At 30.7% G+C, this 19,954-nt stretch overlaps 1 protein-coding gene across 1 annotated transcript; it reads right to left on the reverse strand.

The window, feature by feature from the left end:
* Positions 1-5,148: 5,148 nt before the first annotated feature.
* On the reverse strand, positions 5,149-19,891 carry LOC129234183 (proliferating cell nuclear antigen-like). Its single transcript, XM_054868095.1, has 6 exons — positions 19,291-19,891; positions 18,721-18,818; positions 17,469-17,536; positions 16,218-16,362; positions 14,677-14,850; positions 5,149-5,353 (listed from the first exon to the last, which is right to left on the reverse strand). The coding sequence occupies exons 1-6, from the start codon at positions 19,509-19,511 to the stop codon at positions 5,277-5,279; spliced, it is 783 nt and encodes a 260-aa protein (XP_054724070.1). The 5' UTR covers positions 19,512-19,891; the 3' UTR covers positions 5,149-5,276.
* Between the last annotated feature and the right edge of the window lie 63 nt (positions 19,892-19,954).

Here is a 19,954-nt window from a genome sequence, read left to right on the forward strand (position 1 = left end):
TGCCGAATTACATACAATCCGTGGTCAAACAATATATTAAATTTTTCAACAATGGAAAGATACTTTACTTCCAGAAACCACTTAGCATAAGAATTTTAAGAAACTATTAAAATCACTCTTAAAAACATATGTGTATTTATGGTAAAACTAAAAAGTAATTGAAATTATTTTGAACTAAATTTTCAAACAGTATAATAATTGTTGCAAGAATAGCAAGTAATAGTGAAAGAATATAAGTAATGTAGTTATTCTTATATAACTAATTGACATATTTATGCAAAACAGATGAAACCTTTTGACATCCATTCATAGGGAGCTTTTCTCTAATCAAGAACATAGGCTTTAATGAATGAATACAGCATTTTAACAATAAAAAAATAAAGGTGTTTACTTAAGTACACAAGTTAACTCTATTTCAAATGATTTAAGTATGTAAGGGAAAAAAAAATCTTAGATTGCTTTTTTTGAAGAAACAACTTTGAAATGCAAGAAAAAAAAAAAGCAATTAGTTAATTTCAAAATATATAAAAGAAGAATAAGTTATAAGAAGGTTATAAAATAAAAAAATCATTTAAGTCTGAAGAAGAGAAAACCTTTATAATCTGCGGTGACAGCAAATAGTATAACGGTAAAAAACAAAGTTATTTTGATTGAAAGTTCAATTTCAGCAATTAAATTAAAAACGCGAAGAAGTAATAACTTTTAAGCTTTTATCAGTATTAATTCAAAAACCAAAGATGTCTTCTTGAAATAGTGATTACAGTGTGCTAATCACTTCGAGACAATGGAATAAAGGCAAAGGAGCTAAGGCATTAATGAAGGCTTCCTCATTGCCTGTATGGTTGTTTATTTTACCTCGCATTGAAATTGTGAAAGGAAATTTCAAGCTAGGTAAAATAAACAACCTAACAGACACAGAAGCAATCTTAGGAAGTTCATTATGTAATTAAGATTCAATACTATGACCTTGAGGAAAAAAGATACACAAATATGCGGCAGTGTATAATCGCAACTCATTAATTTTACTTCTTTTTTTTTGAACAGATAACTGGCCGAAAATGCGTAGGGAATTAAGAAACTTAATTTTGTAAAGTGAAAAAAAAAAAAAAAATCTTCATTAGATCAATTTTCCCTGATTTTGTTATTTTTTTGAAATTCCCTGATTAATAAAGCTCCCTGACTTTTCCCTAATCTCCCTGATCTGTCGCCACCCTGCATGACTTTCCAGGTGCGCAGACACCCTGCAAATATTTTTTTTTTTTTTTTGTAACATACATGCTAGTGATTAATTTATTTATGTTTTTGTGCGATCAAATTGCTTATTATTCTCACCTGACCTAAGTTGATGTTGCTGATTTTTCAGATTGACAGGACTATGGTTGTCTTAAATATTTATTTAGAGTGAAATTTTTGTTGTCTAGAAACAAAACGGTTTGATTTTATTCATAATTTATCAGGGTTTAATAACTAAAGCAGACTTAACATTAAAAAAAAAGGTTTTCTCTGTCCAACATTAAAATTTTTCAGGAAAAACATATATAAATGAACTTAAACAGCAAAATTTCATCTTAATACAAAAAATTTCTAGACTGTTAAGTCTCATTATTTAAGACTAACTAATGTTCGCCCAGTGGTCGAAATTCGACCATATTCATAAATGAATATTTGAGAAACCTTGTATGAATTTAACTATTCCCAACATTTTCATTTCTGCTTTTACTCTTGTTTACTGCTTTTCTGGAAACATACAATTTTTATGCGTACATACAATAACAAAAGGCAATAATTTATTCCAATTTTGCTTTTTGTATGTTAATCTCAAAATATATGGATGAAAAGGGATATTTCGGTAATGGGGGGGGGGGGGGGTCCCGAAAATTTTAAAGTGTTTTTTCTGAAAGATCAAGTTTAAAAACATAGGTTTCAACCATTTTTTAAATAATTTTTAAAATTTTAATATTTTTAACAATGATTTTAATCGGTGCGCAGATTGAAATTCAGTTTTTACGCTTCTGCACATGGCATCAAAAGCAATGAAATGCCATTCACTGATGCCATTAGCACACAGCACAAATTATCATAGCGTGGAAAGGCAGTTGACAGCAAAGCATAAACATTTAGCACGGCAATGGAGTAGCGCGCCAAAGTACATCACTAGTAATGTTATAAAGATCATGCTTTATTTCCAAAATCGAACATTTGAAATATTAATAAAAAATAACTGTCAAAAAACAAAAGTTTTTCTGGATCTACGTTATTTCTTTTGCCTATTCTATCTATTTCAGTGACTAAAAGTAGTACTTTTGACTGAAGAAAACAGCCCCATTGAGAAATTGGTGTGGTCGTCAAATTCTTAGCTTGATTAATTTTATTTTGGATACCATGTTGCTTTGTGCTGACCCTATGCAAATAGATACTTCCTTACTCTTTGTTTACATATGCAAAAAAAAAAAACATTTTTTGCGCTGGCATTGGAAACAAAAAATTCGATGCCAATGGATAAAAGTCAATTTTCGAAATATTACCGTATGAAATGAAGCATTAAAAATCAGTTTATACGAAAAACTTGTGTGAACTTATAAAACGTCTACTATTACTGAGTAAGTAGCTTCTTCGTCATTAGAAATATAAATTTCCAGGTAGCAAATGAACGAACTCTACTCATGGCAACATATAACTGTCCATTCGAAAACACTGGACGTAGCAATAATAGTACAATTTTAAAAAAAGGTCATCTTTGAGATTTGTTAAAGGTTGAGGACGGTGCATAACTGATGTCACACTTTTCAACATTTTCGACCCTCTTTCCTCTTTGTCAAAGTTTCGCAGTTCACCATACTCCTCTTCCTTTTGTCACATGTCACGCTGTTTTTCATAAACGTTATTATTAAAAAAAGGCTTTGTGTCACATTCTCCCCATTGTATATCCCTCGTCATTTCTTTCCTCTCCCTAGTCACAAACTTTTTCTATTTTGTGAATCCCACCTTAAAGCGGGACTTCATTCGTGGACAGCCCCTCTTTTGTGGTAACCGTATACAAATATATATTTCCCTACTCTTTGTTTACGTATGCAAAGAAAAAACTCTTCGCGCTGATTGGTGCCAAAAATTTGACGCCAATAAATGCAGAGCGCCAATTCCCCAATTATCAAAATCTTCCCGAATGAAATGATGCTGCAAAACTCATAATTATACGTAAAACTTCTTCATGAACAATATTTCTTCTAAAATGTTTAATATTATTGAGTAAGTTGCCTTGACCTCCTCCATTAAAAATATAAAATTTCAAACAGAAAAATGAACGAATAGTACTCTCTTGCTACATTAAAAATTGCCCATTCAAAAACACTGAACATTGTAATAATAGTGCGATTTAATTTAAAAAAAAAAGTTTTTCGAGATATGTTTACGGTTTCGGAAATAACCGACCAATGCACTTTTCAAAATTTTTGACCCCTCTCCCCTTTGTCACAAAGTTTCACACTTCACCATGCTCCCTATTCCCTTTGCCACATGTCATACTGTTTTTAATAAACTTTCTTATAAAAAGAAAGGCTTGATGTCACATTTTCTCCATTGTATGTCCCCCTTGTCATTTATTTCCTCCCCCTTGTCACAAACGGTTAATTTAATGAACCCCACCTTAAAGAGGGACTTTATTCGTAGTCCGCTCCTTTTGCAAATAGACATATCTCTACTCTTTATTTACGAATGAAAAAGAAAAATATTTCTTGCGCTGGCAAAAATTTTACATCAATGGGTAATGTTTGCGAATATCACAATGACGGAAGTCTTCCTGAATGAAATGATACTGTAAAATTCTTTTAATAAGTAAAACTTCTGTATTGCCGTAAGAAATATAAAACTCTCAACAGTCAAATGAACGAATTCTACTCGCAGTAACATAATTGTCCATGCGAAAGCACTGGACGTCGTAATAATACGCCAATTTTAACAAAAGTTTCACCTTGAGATTTGTTGCTGGCGATAGCAAATGCAGGTATTGTGAAAAGGTAATTTTATCGAAACTGAAAGTCCTCACTCTGTAAAATGATTTAAATATTAAAATCACGAAAACATAATCAAAATGAAAATATTTTTGATGCCCATAGTTACCCAAAAAGCCTCAATAATAAAAAAAAAATGCAAGAACTGCATTTCTTTACGGTCAAGCGAGAAATGGCAACACATTATCTACCAATTTCTTCACACTAAGTCGCGTGAAAAATCAAATAAAAATGAATTTTCGCTAACTTATAATTGCTTCTAGATCCTTTTCTAGTCATCTTAGCGGATTTTCGTTTTTTTTTGCCGTAAGCGGAGGGAGGGTAAATGTTTTTAGAAGTAGTTTTCACGAGCTTTCCAACAATACCAAGCTCAAAGCACTAAAAAGCATTTTTCGTGTAGAAAAAGCGGTTTAAAAAATGAATAAAAACTTAATGTTTCACGCTTCCAACAATGAATTTCAACAATGGAAAAGAGATAAAATTTTTGGGCTTCGCTAACTAAAAAACGCTTATAACTTTTTTCTAGTGGATTTAGGTTATTGGACATTGGGCGCCTTGACAATTTTTTTTGTTAGGAGTATTTTCTAAAGACTTTTACAACCATATCAATTAAAAAAAAAATGGACCATTCATTTGCGTAGAAAGAGCCATTTAGGATGAAAATGTGTTTTTTATTATTATCTCCGTTAATTAGCGTTCGATTTCAAAAATTTTTACTGATGACACTAAAACTCGGCAATAGCTACTAAACAAAAAAAGAATGAAGGAAATCAGTTTACAGAGGAGGAATCGATACCGAAAGAAAACAGCTTTCCTACTAATATATAAAGATAAGAAATAAAAACACATAACATTATATGCTGTAATAATCTTTACAATATCAGCCATAAAATCCTTATTACCAGATCCAAATTACCACCTTTTTTTTATGTTTATGCCTCGTATTACCTATTCTAGAAAATCACTCGTCATAATATGATGGGTGCAAATTTCTTGGCCATTTCCATTACATTTGCAGAAACAAAAAACACCAACAAGTAGGGTCCTAATCGCAATTCATTATTACGAGAAACATAATGAATTCAAGATTTCAAAATTCAATTGATTTTTTAAAATATTTTTTGTTTGAATAAAAGACCAATTTTATATGCTAGTAAAACTACAAAACTTTTTTATTATTATTAAAAGCAGTATACATGAGAATGAATGGAAAGTTTTGAACATTTTACATGAAACACAAATGTAGGTCTGAGATGGTGACAGATGTATTTAATCATCGTTATCTTCGATTTTGGGAGCAAGATAATATCGAATGTATCCAATATCTTCAATTTTATACTCCACAACTGCAAATAAACAAATAAAAGGAAAAAAATAGTTAATATTCTGTACTCATGCATAACTCAATAATCACAATTAGAAATTTAGTATTGGCACTCAGTTTTTTTCTTGTTACAGTAGGGTCATTCCATGCGAAATGAGCAAATCAGCTGTGGCTGACATGTCACAGATTTCAATGAAAATTTTTATTTAAGTAAACCATACATATCTATGAGGAAATGCAAAATATGGAAGTTTAAAAACAGTTTGTTGCTTTGTTAAAGAAATTAGAAGTTGATAGTTACGCTAAGCCTAAATTTTCAGAGTCCATTGCTACCATTTTGTGACTCCATAAGTTATAAATGTACACTTAAAAATTAAATATTTCCGCATTCTATAAACAATTCTCTATTGAGAAAGAGCAAAGTAAAATTTATTCGGGTCTTTTTTCGAATCTGAGATATTAACAAAGATTGAAATTTTGCCAATTTACTTCAGATTTTAAATTACTCTTCTAGCTCTTATAATGGAAAAAAAAACAGTAAAAATGATTCAGATTGAAAAACTATCTATAACTATCTGCTCTAATTTAGTAACTGTTTATAAATTTCTTGATGACGAAATTGTACTTTAAAAAATTGAAAATTTCCAAAAATTTCATTTTTTCCTCTATTTCAAATGTTTTTTTTTGAAGATGAGGGAATGCTCTAAATTTACTCAATTTTTTTACGTAACATATTGAAGTGTCTTTTAGATGCTACTAAATTTTAATCATTGGTATCAGCCTATTTTTGTTACTAGAGTAACTTGAACTAAGGTAAAATTTAATTAGTTACTTCTTTTTATTTTGTAAATTTAGCAAAATTAACCATTTCTTTCGTGTTTCATTTTCTCAAAAGCATGTTTATGAAGTACAGTCTGAAATGTACATCTTTTAAATTGAAATAAATGTTAGTTTTACTTGCTTTTGCATCATTTAGTCGTTTATCTAATTCTTTGAATTCTCGTAATTTCACATAAGGGTCATTCCATGTCAAGTGATCCAAAATTTGGGAAATTTTTTCCCTCACCCTTTTGTATTTCTTTGAAATTTGGCTCATCGATTGTACTCTTTGAGGTAATCAAAAGTCCAAATTTTTAGATTTTTATCTCTATTATTTTTTTATTTATGACACTTTGATTTTTCGAAAAACCCGCTTTTTTTCATGGATGCTTGAACATAAAATGGACGATAACTCAGCATCAAATATAGATAGAAAGATTTGGTAAAAAGCATTTTAAAGTACATTAGTTGCTGTTTAATGGGATATGCAACATGACTAATTTCAAAAAAAAATTAATTTTTAAAAAATGAAATTTAAATTTTAAATTTCTCAAAAAAGGTATAATGATTTTTTTTAAAAAAAATTCTCAAAAAATTGTGTGTATTTTATTTTCATTTGTGCAAAGTTTCAAGTTGGGATCTCAATGGGATCATATTTTTATGAATTTTTAAATAAAATTTGACTTATGAAATAATGACATTTTTCAGATTCCAACTAGTTAAATATGGGGTTCTCTCACTGGGGATGGTCTAGTAAGTAGTAATTGATCATAACTATGCTTGAAATGAGCTGACGTGAATTTGTAAATTGGCAAGCACCCCCCCCCCCCCCCCCCCCGCACCACCACTTTTATTTTATTTATTTTTTTTCAAAACTATTTTCAAAATGTAAAAAATAAATAAATGAATAAAAATTCAAAATGAATAGTAAACTTATTAAAAATTGGTAAATATTCTTCTTTAAAGTAAGAAAAAGACCCCTTCCCCCGGGCCAACACTTTTATTATTTTTTTCCAAAACTATTTTTAAAATGTAAAAAATAAATAAAGAAATAGAATAAAACAAAATGAATAGAAAACGTAATAAAAGTTGGTAAATGTTCTTCTTTAAAGCAAGACAAAGTACATTACCCCCCCCCCCACATTCACTCACACATACGATTAACACTATACTAGTATCACGCTTCACCTGATGCTTTTTTTTTCAGACCAACAAGCGTTTCTTTTTCAGTCCGAACTTCACAAAGTGTACTTGATTATTTCACTATCTGATAAGGAAAGTTATGATTCATTTCGTCCCTTACCTCTGCACCAACTTTCAAATTTGGATGGAGGAAAGAAATAGTTTTCCCCAAGATCACAGCAAAATAGGAGTGTTTCCCCCCGTGTTGTTTCATTCTTTTTACACCAAACTAAAAATAAATCTAAGTATCAGGTCATATGTCTGTCCACATAAAACTCTTTCAACAACATTTGGAGTGCAGCTGTTTTTTCTTTTCTTTAATGCTAGTTTTCTTTTAATTTCACTTGTAAACGAGAGCAATGCAGCGAGATCTATTTATACATATATTAAAAGCAGTTATATATCAAACAAATTTTGCTAATTTGAGCATAACCTTCCATGTTGTTATGGTTCATTCCAGATTGAACCCCTCCCCCTACCGTCTCACTTTCCGAAAGAAAAAAAGCTGCAAATGAGTTCAGTTTTTCTGACTTTTATTTTTTATGCCCGCCCCCCCCCCCCCATTTATAAGCTTTAGTCACTACTGATGTTTAGCAGCGTGCGTCCCAGTTTATTATGGTTATAACTCTTACGTGCCGGCTTTTTTTTAAATACAGTTTTGAAAAAAAAAAGATAAAAAGTGGCTGTGTGGCGGAGGGGGGGGGGGGGGGGTACTAATCTACAAAGTCATGTCAGTTCATTTCAAGCATAGTCATGATCAATTATTACTTACTAGACCATCCCCAGTAAAAGAACCCCATATTTAACTAGTTAGAATCTGAAAAATGTCATTATTTCATAAGTCAAATTTTATTTAAAAATTCATAAAAATATGATCCCATTGAGATCCCAACTTGAAAATTTGCACAAATAAAGATAAAATACACACAAATTTTTGAGAATTTTTTTTAAAAAATTCATTATACCTTTTCTAAGAAATATAAATTTAAAATTTAAATTTCATTTTTTTAAAATTAAAAATTTTTTGAAATTAGTCATGTTGCATATCCCATTAAACAGCAACTAATGTACTTTAAAATGCTTTTTACCAAATCTTTCTATCTATATTTGGTGCTGAGTTATCGTCCATTTTATGTTCAAGCATCCATGAAAAAAAGCGGGTTTTTCGAAAAATCAAAGTGTCATAAATAAAAAAATAATAGAGATAAAAATCTAAAAATTTGGACTTTTGATTACCTCAAAGGGTACAATCGATGAGCCAAATTTCAAAGAAATACAAAAAGGTGAGGGAAAAAACTTTGGATCACTTGACATGGAATGACCCATAAGGGTCAATCCATACAGGTTCCATACAGTATTAACTACTCATTCATGTTTAAATATTTCTGAATTATCAAATTAAAATAATTATTTTGAAAATTACAATGTGTTTTTTTTCAGTATAATGTATTATATAGGGCACAATATATGTAATTTAAGAAGGTGCCATGACATTTTCACACTTTTTATTTCTGTTTTAGTGTGTGAATTGACTAGCAAAATTACTTAATTTCAAAGACCTGTATCTTTTTTACAAACCAAATACAAAAAACAATATGTATAACATGTATAGTACTTGAACGGAATATTCAATTGGCCAGGAAATTTTATTTTTAATTGCATCCCTTTTTGGTTTATAGGGGTCCAAAAATGTTATTTTCGTCATTTTTCTGATTTTTGAGGGGCTGTAATCTATAAAGGGTGCACAAACACACAGCAACAGTTACATATTCTTTTTAGCATGGTTCCAGTGATTAGTTTTTGTCGTATTTCATTTTGTGTTTCCGTCCCCTACGTGAGTTATCCCCCTTGGAAATGAGTAAAAGTTTTATATTTGGCCTTGAACGTTAACCTGTTGCCATTATTTTAATTATTAACTTACAGCTACGTAACTCAGCATGTAAGACTATCAACTAATGCACTTTAACATCAAAGCGTTAAATTAACTGTCATAAATGTAATTCAAATAGATTTCGGCCAAAATGCAAAGGTCTAAAAGTCCCATTTTTGACTACGAAAGTCACTTTTGATGACCTCTAAAAAAAATCAAAAGTCCAGTTGAGAGAAAAAATAAAAGTGGTTTTAAACATCTTTCATATGCAGCTTTTAGGAATATGAATTTCAAAGAAAAATTAAAAAGTGTCGAGCGCGCCCATCAGTCGAACCTGTATGGATTGACCCATAAAACAAAAAAAGCTATTTTTCTAAATTTTTTGGAAATCAAAAACCAATTTCGAGTTTCTTCAAGCAAATAGTAGAAACACAGCTCTATATTCTTGTAAAATTTTAAAGTTGTCTGAACTTTCCCTCATTTGAATTTTTGTGTGTATGTGAAGTTGAAAATCATCATTTTACAAAATCTCACTAAGTTTAAAACTAATTTTGAAACCAAAGGAGTTAAAATACAACTTCAAAAGTAAGGTATTTCTTTTATGATGCTTAGCACATTATTGGGTATTAATTTCATCAAAGCTAATGCATTCCTTAAAGATTGAGATTAAAAAATAATATGCTTAATTATGAGAAAATTGAAATATTTTCAGTTTTTGAAACTCGGTTAAAAGTTAACTATAATAACTTTGAAAATTTTACTGACATCAGATTAATTATCCTACTCCATAGATTGCAACAACATATAACTTTTATGTTTTCATTAAATAGTTAATAAGATACAAGCCTTCAAAAATGCAATATTTAACATTTATGAGAATGCTGTTCAATTTGACCAATTTACAATCGCATGTAACTATTCAAATAAAAAATTTGAAGCAAAAATATTTTAGATACTTTTATATAGGCTTAAAAGGAACCTGTATAGCAAATTTCATAAAAATGTTACCATGCGCCCACCACTTTTTTGCGAATTTTGCTCATTTCGTATGGAATGACCCAGTAAGCAAAATGTTCTGGCTTAGTAGAACTCATAGTACATGTCTTAAATACCTCAAGCTATCTTTTTAGGCTCACACTCTAAAGTGAGCTAGAAATAGTGCAGCGTTGCAGCTTCTATCAGATTCTGAGGAAAGATTTTTTTTAAAAAAAGATTTCTACTTTTTAAAAATACCCTCTTCCTGGGAAATAGCTAGAACTTTCAATGGAGAAAATCTTACGATTTCAGTCAATGCAGCTTTTGCTTTATACTTTACATTATTGGAATATAACCGTCAAATAGCATACTTTAGAATGCTAAAAAAAAGTTAGTAGATAAAAAACAATAGCAACTTAGTGCTTCTTATTAAATCACATCATCCGGCATAATAACGAGAAGTTAATTCGAGTTAAACGAGAAATTAGAAAAACTAACAATTTAGCCTATGAGATTACTTGTTTTAATACTAGCAAGTAAATATTTTGAGATCCATAAAATGTCTGCTGATTTCCAGGTCAGCTTATCCTTTCAAGGAAAATTTCCTTTCACATTCCAAAATCTACCAAAAGTATGATAAGACAAAAATTTTAAAACCAAGAGATAACAGCCCTACACAGACTTCAAACAGGATGCAGTTATAAGCTCATACTGGTATGTATGCTTTTTGTTCGTCAGCTCATTAGCATCTCACTTAGTGATGCCTTATTTCATGGCCAGAGGATTGTCTAACTGAGGCTCCATGCATATGCCTGGCCATATCATGCTTAAATCATAGCCCCACTAGATGGCGCTGATGCTCAAAAGGCCTTTGTAATTGATGACTTTTCTGTGTTAAACCAATGCAACGTAAATTCGCTCATGCATCCACCAATCAATGTCAATGTTTCAAAGTTTGTTTACTTTTGATTGGACGTCGCTCATTTTGACAGCAAGAGGTGCCGAGCGGAACCCTTACATCCACCAATCAATGGCAACGTAATGAAAACGAGGGGCCCCTGTAGCGCCCTCTTTGATGCCATGAGCTTTAGAGGTTGACACGGCCTGTAAGTGTAAGCGGAAATTTCGTGGGACCATGATAAAATACTAACCCATTGTTAAAAAAAGTAGTTGCCATAAAACAGTAATGTAATAAGAATCAGAATGTTGAGTGTAGACTTCTCTGAAGTAAACAAAATTCATACACTATTTTTACTCTCTAGTGATATTTTTCTTTTTTCATCTATGCAAATAAAAGTAGAAATGGCTCCTATACAAGTTTATAAATGTTTGTATGTATTTTTGTCCTCTTAAGCTTTTTTCTCTATGTTGGCCATAAAGATTTTACTCAGGCTTAAATATTGATCTATAATATTTTCTGATAATGAAATACTTATCAATCATATTTTTGCCTTTCTTACTTGTATTTAAGGTCAATAGTTATCACTCAAATGATTTTTTATCCTAAGTTTAAGATGCGTCCAATTTCTCAAAAAAGTGTACTACTGGTCCTAAAGTTTTTACTCAGAGAGTACATTTTTCAAACAAGAAAGGTATTCAGTTAGAAACAGCAGCATCATATACGCCACAAACAAAATGGAAGATGTGAGAAAGATGTGGACAATTGTAAAAAGTGCTCTGTATGATATAAGGGGAGGTGGGGTATGTTGGACCGGTCTCAATTATTTAAATTGTATTAATTTTTTTTTATTTTGTAATCAATAAATAGCACCTAGGGTCCTACAAATCCTATAATGAAATCACATGGTACAGTTATATTGAACAAATTTTATTCCAGAAAGTGTTAGTGCCAACAGGAAAAATTCAGATAAAAAAACATGACCAAAGAAATTCAGAACACTATTAATATAAAAACATAAAACCACAACAAAAAACATAGAGAATATACGCTTCAAAAATAACAGAAACTAGAAAGTTTTTGTACAGAAAGAAAAATTACTAGAAAGTATTTAAAATACTTAAATTAACAGATTACTATAATAGCTCACCAATGAAATATGTATCAATAGAAATAAAAGCTATTTTGCAACATGCATTTCATCGAACAAAAACTTTTCTCATACTCTGCTAAAAAAAAGCTAAGCGATTCAAATTGTAATGTTTAAAGTGGAAAACATCCGCAAAACAATAACTATTTCAGTCAAAAAAACGCTTAGTTACTCAAATTTCGATGTATGAAAAGTAGAAATGTCTCAACAGAACATCCCAATCAAACAATACAAAAATACCATACATTAATTTGGTATTCAGACATGCTTTCAAAATAAAATAACACCTACATATTTTTATAAATGCTAGATTCAACTTATTTTCGGAAATTCAGTACCAAAAGGTGGCACGTTTATAGAATGTCTAAATAATTCGTGTCATCAATAAGAATTAACTTTTAGAATAAAATAACTGTACCATTTTTGTACAATTAATTTACATGCAGTAAAAATGTTCAAACTAAAAATAAAGAATTTCGGAAGTGAGAGGTTTTTTTTTAATTTTTTTTTTTAAAGACACTATCCGTTGCACCCGTTATACACAAGCACACAAAACACATGGATGTACGCTATCATTTTTTCTTACAAAAAAAAAAAAAAAGTGAGGATAAGCCTGTAATCATTATGTAAAATCTGAAGGGCAGCTGGGAGATATTTTTACAAAAGCGCTTACCAGAGTAAACTACGAAAAATTAAGAAAGTTACTGAATGTAAAAAGAGTGAACACTTAAAACAATACTGATATGAACAACAATCGATTTGTATCCCTCCCCCCCTTTATTCGGTTTTTTTTCTGGTTTGTAAATTCATTTATTTCTGTTGTCATAAGATTAATTATCTCATTGCTAGTTGCAAATAAATATTTCTACTTCTCGCCTATTGGAAAGTTTTATTAATTTTCAGTTTTTGTTATGTATGTGTTCCTGCCATTGGTCGCAACATTATGTTAAATGCTTTCATTATGTCAAAATAAATATTTAATTTAACAATTCTACAAAATTTAAGACCATTTTACATTTAAAAAAAAAAGTTTGGCTCTCCTCTGATATGCCCCCCTCTTGGCGAGATTTTAATTTTTCGCTCGATACGAAAATCGCCAATAAGGCGATAACTTGGCAACCCTGGTTTTGCAACTTGAACGCTGGAAAGTAGTTTCTCGAAGTCTGTCTTTTTGCACGTGTCTGTGTGGTAGGAGGTAGGTGCTCATATGTTCCGCTCTTAGGGAGATTTTAAGTTGAATACTCTAAAATAAAGTTTCAATTCAAACTTTATTTTAGAGTATTCTTTTTCTTGTTGTTTTTTAATGTTAATTTAGTTGAATTTTCTATTTTAATTATGAGTTCGGTTTGTGATGTTGTCCAAATGTATCAATTGAAATTTGATTAAGCAGTGGATACTACCAGGCACGACGGTGCACTCCGATTGTTGGAGGGCATATGATACATTGGGGGAGGAGGGGTATGAGCATTTAACAATCAACCATAAACTTAATTTTGTAGATCCAGAAACTAAATGTCACACTAACACAATTGAATCCACATGGAGACACGTTAAAAGTACTCTACCAACATATAATAGATTAGGGGATTTTAAATTTTATTTAGCTTATTATTTATACAAAAAAAATTGTGAATACAAAAATGAGGATATGTTTGTAAAGTTTTTGGAAATAATTCGCGAAATTAATTGGGTGGAGTACAAAATACAAGTAAAATAAGGTTGTTTTTTTTGGAATTTTTTTTGTCAAAACAAACATAATTTAAATATTTTTGTAAAGTAATGATAATAAAAAATGGGATAATTTCCCTAAGAGCGGAACATATGTGCACTGCCTCACGTGAGGAAGTAAAAGAAAAGTAAAAAAGGTAAGTGAACATATTTTGAATTATTGTGTTTTTAGTGTGTTTCTGGTAGTTTGTATTTTGGTCTGGTTGGCATTTTTGTAGCACAAAAATGGTGTTAATTTCACATAAAATCTGTGACTTTATTGTATACTGAACGGAGGAGATCTGTGACTTATATCCGACTGTGATGTATATTAAAAGTCGGAGGGATAACGGACCGAGCGGCAGCAAGGTCCTGGCGAGCCCGAGGTCTCATAGTACTTTTGTAATGAGACCGAGGCAGGGGTCTCATTACCAAAGTACTATGAGACCGAGGGCTCGTATCCCAGAGAAACAACGGAAAAAAATTAATGCATTAATTTCATTAAATAATTAATGACATAATTTGAATTTTTCCTGTTGGCGCTAAAAAAGCATCGCTAAGAACGATGTATGACATATGACGTCATACATAGTTTTCTTGGCGACGCTTTTTTGGCGCCAACAGGAAAAAGTCGTCAAGAGGGGGGTATATCAGATTTGTTCCAAAAGTTTAATAAGTAACTCAAAACATTGCACTTCTGTTTTAGATTAGACACAATCATTTTACAACTAAACTTATGGTTACCTAATGGTACATCAGCCGACAGAGAAAGTTGAACTTGTCCAGCAAGCGGAGTAGCTTTGGTAAAAGAATTCAAATATCGAAGAGCAAAATTTAATGACACTGGTTCCTGCATTTCAATAATAACAGCTTCTTCTTCTTTATCAACATTAGCAGTTTGAGAAAGTTTGATATTTCCTGGATAGAAAAGAAAACTATTATTAACTTGGGATGTTACTAAGTTAACAATCACAATGCTTACGTTCGACGAGCTCGACCGGTAGCGCCCGGTTAGTTAATCACGTGACAGCTAATGATCACGTGCTCCAATCCACCAATCTACAGCTTAAAATGGTAACCGATAGATGATAGAACGCTGCGGTTTGTAACAGGTTACTTACCGGTCGACGGTGAGGTTCGTCGAACGCAACCAAAGTAAGTTATCATAGAATGAAATTTTAATCAAAGATTTGTTACCTAAAAATTTAGATATGCTAAATATATATCATCCGAGAAAACTTAAGAGTAGCCGATTTCTTGAACACAAATTTCAGAAGAAAAAAGTAAGAGTGCCATTTACATTTAATATAAACAAGAATATGTATTAAAATGTAACCAATATTTAAAATGGGGACGGGGGGACTATAAAATAAAACAATGAAACAAAAAAAAATTTAAGGTCAACTTCAGTATTGATAACAACAAAATGTTCAGATTTCTACTTGTGAGTGTAACATTAAAATTAAATATTAATAAATTAGCAAACCTTTTGATAAAAAAAACAGAAGTTTGAGTCCAAGTCTCAAAAGAGAAAAGGGGAGAATTAAAACATTATTAGACGGTGGGGGGGGGGGGGGACATTTTACTAAGTATTTCCAATTAAAAACAAATTAATTAAAAATGTAAATTAATTATCATCTACAGAATTCCTTGTAAAACAGCATGCAAGTGACATATGCTTTATGAAACATTCATTTACTATAACAAACACTTATACAATTTATATTTATGCCTTTAATATTAAGTAAAGATGAAATGAATAGTCATTTGGCTGAATTATTAGACTGTCTAATGATCTTTATTTTTGTCTAAAAGCAATACAGAGAATGCATCCTGTATAGTATAATTTAAAACACACAATTAAGAATTAAAAGCTTGAAAATATTAATTACTAAAAATATTCAGCCAAATAATTATCCAGAAAACATTTTCTAAGCAATGCTTCCTGAAGGTCTATATATATAACCTTTTTGAACATTTTTTTTTTCATATTTGAGATAATATTTCATAAAGATTCACAAATAAATGAGGTGAATAGAATCAAAATAAATATAAAAGGTTCATTATAGGATTGCTTCAATTCAAAATATAATCTTAAGCTACAAGAAGATAAATTTTTATCTCACCTTACATACATTTAGAAGAAACCAAACTTAGCAGTAACAAAACAAATTGCTTTATAAAAGTAAAAATCATTATTTTTTGAAGTTATCCCACACTTGTATCATATGGTTAGGTACTCTGATTGCAAATGCATTCAATGCTCAATAATTATCTCTATTCACCTGTTCCTAAATCTCCACTAGCAGAAAAGCGAACACCGTCTTTTGTGCACGTGATGCCAACGGAATCGCCAATCTGACTTAGATCTCTACATATCCTCTGGAATTCAGAGGCAGGTAACTTAATCACTACACTGTAATCAGTTTCCTACAAAAAAATAAATAAATAAAAGGCTAATTAGTATGATGAATAAATATAATACACAAATTATAGTATAATACAGGGGATCCGAAACTTTTCCAAGGAGTGGCATCCTTAGGACAAAAATTTTCTTACAGTACCCTAATTATTTATCTGAACTGTAAATCTATTTTCATCTATCCATCTATATACATATTTATTTATTTGTAATTAAATAGTACTGTACATACATATAGATAGTTAAACATGTTTATACCTATGATTTTGTAAAAAATACTAAACATTATGAAGGTATAGGATACCAACACATTGTGTTTAATGAGATAGAATTTTTGAGGTTCTTAATACAGAGGAATTGCACATTGTATTTCTTTCATTTAAGTAAACTGGGTAAAACTTGAAGAGTAACTAAAGTAACTATCATTTTTTGCACAAATTAACAACAAAGATTTGGTATCACACACACACACACCTAGTGGCACTCTTCTTCTATACTTACGTTCCACAACCTCAACCAGTGGGCTGATCACATGACAGCTAATGAAGTCAGTGGTTACTAACTGTTTGCACTCCAACCAATGTTTTATCGAACACTTTCGGTTGATCACCGGTTACTTGCACAGACAAATAACACGCAGGTGAAAAATACTTATAATTGGTCAAAAATGTCATGCGATTCAATCAACCAGCTTCACTTGTGGTTGACCGGTAGATCCACTAGTGAGGCTCATAGAACGACATTGGTAGCAACCAGTTAACCGGTAGCTCTCATAGGAAGGATGAGGTTAGTCATCGGTCGACCAGTCGAGGCAGTCTACACCACCCAGTTTGAGAACATAATTCATTAACAAATCAGAATATCAGGGCCTGTGCTACCCTCAGATTGTTAATTATTAGCCAAGTCAAATTTTATAAATTATAGCCAGATTACTTTCAACTAATGTTTAAAAAAAAAAAATTGATTTATACTTTTTATAAGACATAAAATGCAAACCCTGACTTGGTATTTTGAAGATGCAGCAGACAACTTAAGTTAAATTAAGACACTTATTTTGCTGTATTTTTTTCCTTTGCAGAATTTTAAACAACCCATTTAAAATAGAGATACTTACTGGAATGCCTAAATGTTCTGTGTCTAAATTCATCAGCTTCATTTCATAATCAGATATCTTCTCTTGGTCTAGAATGAATAGAAAAGATAAAGATTACAATAATACATAAAATTTGACCTCCTTCGTTGAGGTAAACCTAATCTGGCAGCCTCATAATATTTTGATCAAGATCTGTAGACTTTAGAATGGTGCCAGGTTATGCTTATGTCCCAACTAGTGTTTCTATCAGATAACAAAAAATAACAGAATGCTACCTGGCAAAAATATAAGAGGAGCATTTAAATAAATTTAATTAAAAGGATTAATAATAACTTAGTAAAGAAAAAAAATAGATTTTTTTATTTATTCATTTTTTCCAGTTCATGCATATGAAAGCCAAGTATATTTTAACATTGACCTGTGCAATTAAGCACCGAAAGAAAAAAAAAAAGATATTTAAACATTCATTTTTAAAAAATTTTTAGCTTATAAGTAAAATTTGTACTTAAAATCTAGTATTGAGTCTACCAATGCCATTCTAATGAGCAACTGAAGGTAGAGAGCTAAGTTACAAGGCTAGGCTCGCATAAATAATAAGTTTTGAAATTGTGACAATGTTTTGTTTTATAGTTAAAAGGACATTGTGAGCATATTACCAAAAAGAAGGTTACAATGTGCAGAGTAGGTGAATTTAAAAGGCACAGGGTATCAAAATCTATTTTGATGTACAAAACCATATATTATTAAAATTCAAAGGACATCTTTGTTTCAGCGTGAAAAAAAGAAATTACAATGTAACTGTTGCATACATACAACAGATACATCATTCAAACTATTTATTGTTTAACGTAAATATCTGATTTTCAAAACTTTTATTCTTAGCACTATATAATGTTTACTGCTACTGTTCTCCTTCCTATGCTCTATGCCAGCGTCTGCCCACTAAAGGTGTGCCCAAGCTTTTGCACTCAATAAAATCACAATGCAGTTTTAAAGACCATAACACTAATTATTAATCTATTATTTGTTTATAGCTTGCATATAGATATTAAACTAAACTAACTGAACTGAAAAAAAATTATGTAAAAAGTGAAACTATTAGAATTTTACAAGCACTTGAAACAATTATGGTGCTTCAAACAAGATTCCAGACTGAGAAGCCTGCTTTGGATGAAATGAGAAACAATTAAAGCATTGCTAGAGACTGGAAAAACTAATCATGACATAATCATATTTTACAAGCAGTAAAATAATAAATTGCAGTAGTACTTACTAGGAGCTTCAAAGACGAATGTAACAGTATCTGCATCATCCTGAGCTTTAATGGTTATGATATCATCATTAGCAGCACACTTCAGAATCTTAGCCATGCTGAAATAATAAGAGACAGAGTCAATTATAATCCACTCACAGGGGTGTGAAATTTTCCCCAGTATTTATACTTTATTCCGTAATTTAAAATTTGACTTTTTAATCATATTCATTTGAATATAAGGAACCATGCAAATTAAAATTAAAAGCCAAGTTTTGAAATTCCAGAATTAAAGTGCAAATGCAGGTGAAAATGTCACAACGCTCCAAGGATTTAATTCACCATAAAAAAAAGCAGACGGACTTTAAATTCCAAAATTGACGCAATTTAAGTTTTTGAGTTAAGAGTTGTTTGTTAAGAGTTTGACATGTTAAGTAATAGTTGCTATTTTAATCTTTCAGAAACGTAATCTGTAAATATGAAAGTGAGTTTTTGTAAACATAATACGATTATCGAAAAATTTTGTACGCAAAAAATTTTGAAAATTTTAACTAAAGGAGGGAACTACAATTTGAATTTTCATAAACATACCTGGCAAGATTCATACCCATGGAGAGATTTCTATCACAGCGAAATTTATCAAATCCATCACTTCTCATAGTCAATGAAACTAAACTGACGTGAGAATTATCCATAGCTTGTAAACTGATACCAGTAGCAGCACAATCCCATGTTGCTTCATTTATCAAGTCTTTAATTGCTTCTAAAACTTTTTTTAACAAAGCTCCTTGTACTAAACGTGCCTCAAACATTTCGATTTATGAAATTGAACTAAAAATAACTAAAAAATGAACTAGGTTTTAGATTAAGGAATTATCTTAACACAGTGGCAATAAGCCGCGCCAACAACTCAAAAAGTGATGAAAGCAGACTGCGTTCCCGCCAGAAAATGAACAGTTATGGTGAAATAGTTTTTCAGTTAAAAAGAAAAATCTATTATTTTAGAAAGTCACTATTTAACAGAATTAGAAATGAAAAACATATCCCAGATCAATTTTTCAAATTTCTGTTTGTATAATTGATGTGATTCTCTCAATATGTTATTCAGCAATTTGAAATGGTTTCATTTAATGCTATTTAAGCGCTGGATAAAAATTTCTGAGCAATGCAGAGCGAAAAAAAAGTAGAGAAATGGATATGGGAAAGTAGAATTCATATTTTAAGCAAAAGTTTTTAATACATGCTAAATAATCAA

This window comes from Uloborus diversus, chromosome 1 (genome assembly GCF_026930045.1).
Source record: "Uloborus diversus isolate 005 chromosome 1, Udiv.v.3.1, whole genome shotgun sequence".
Classification (NCBI taxonomy): Eukaryota; Metazoa; Arthropoda; class Arachnida; order Araneae; family Uloboridae; genus Uloborus; species Uloborus diversus.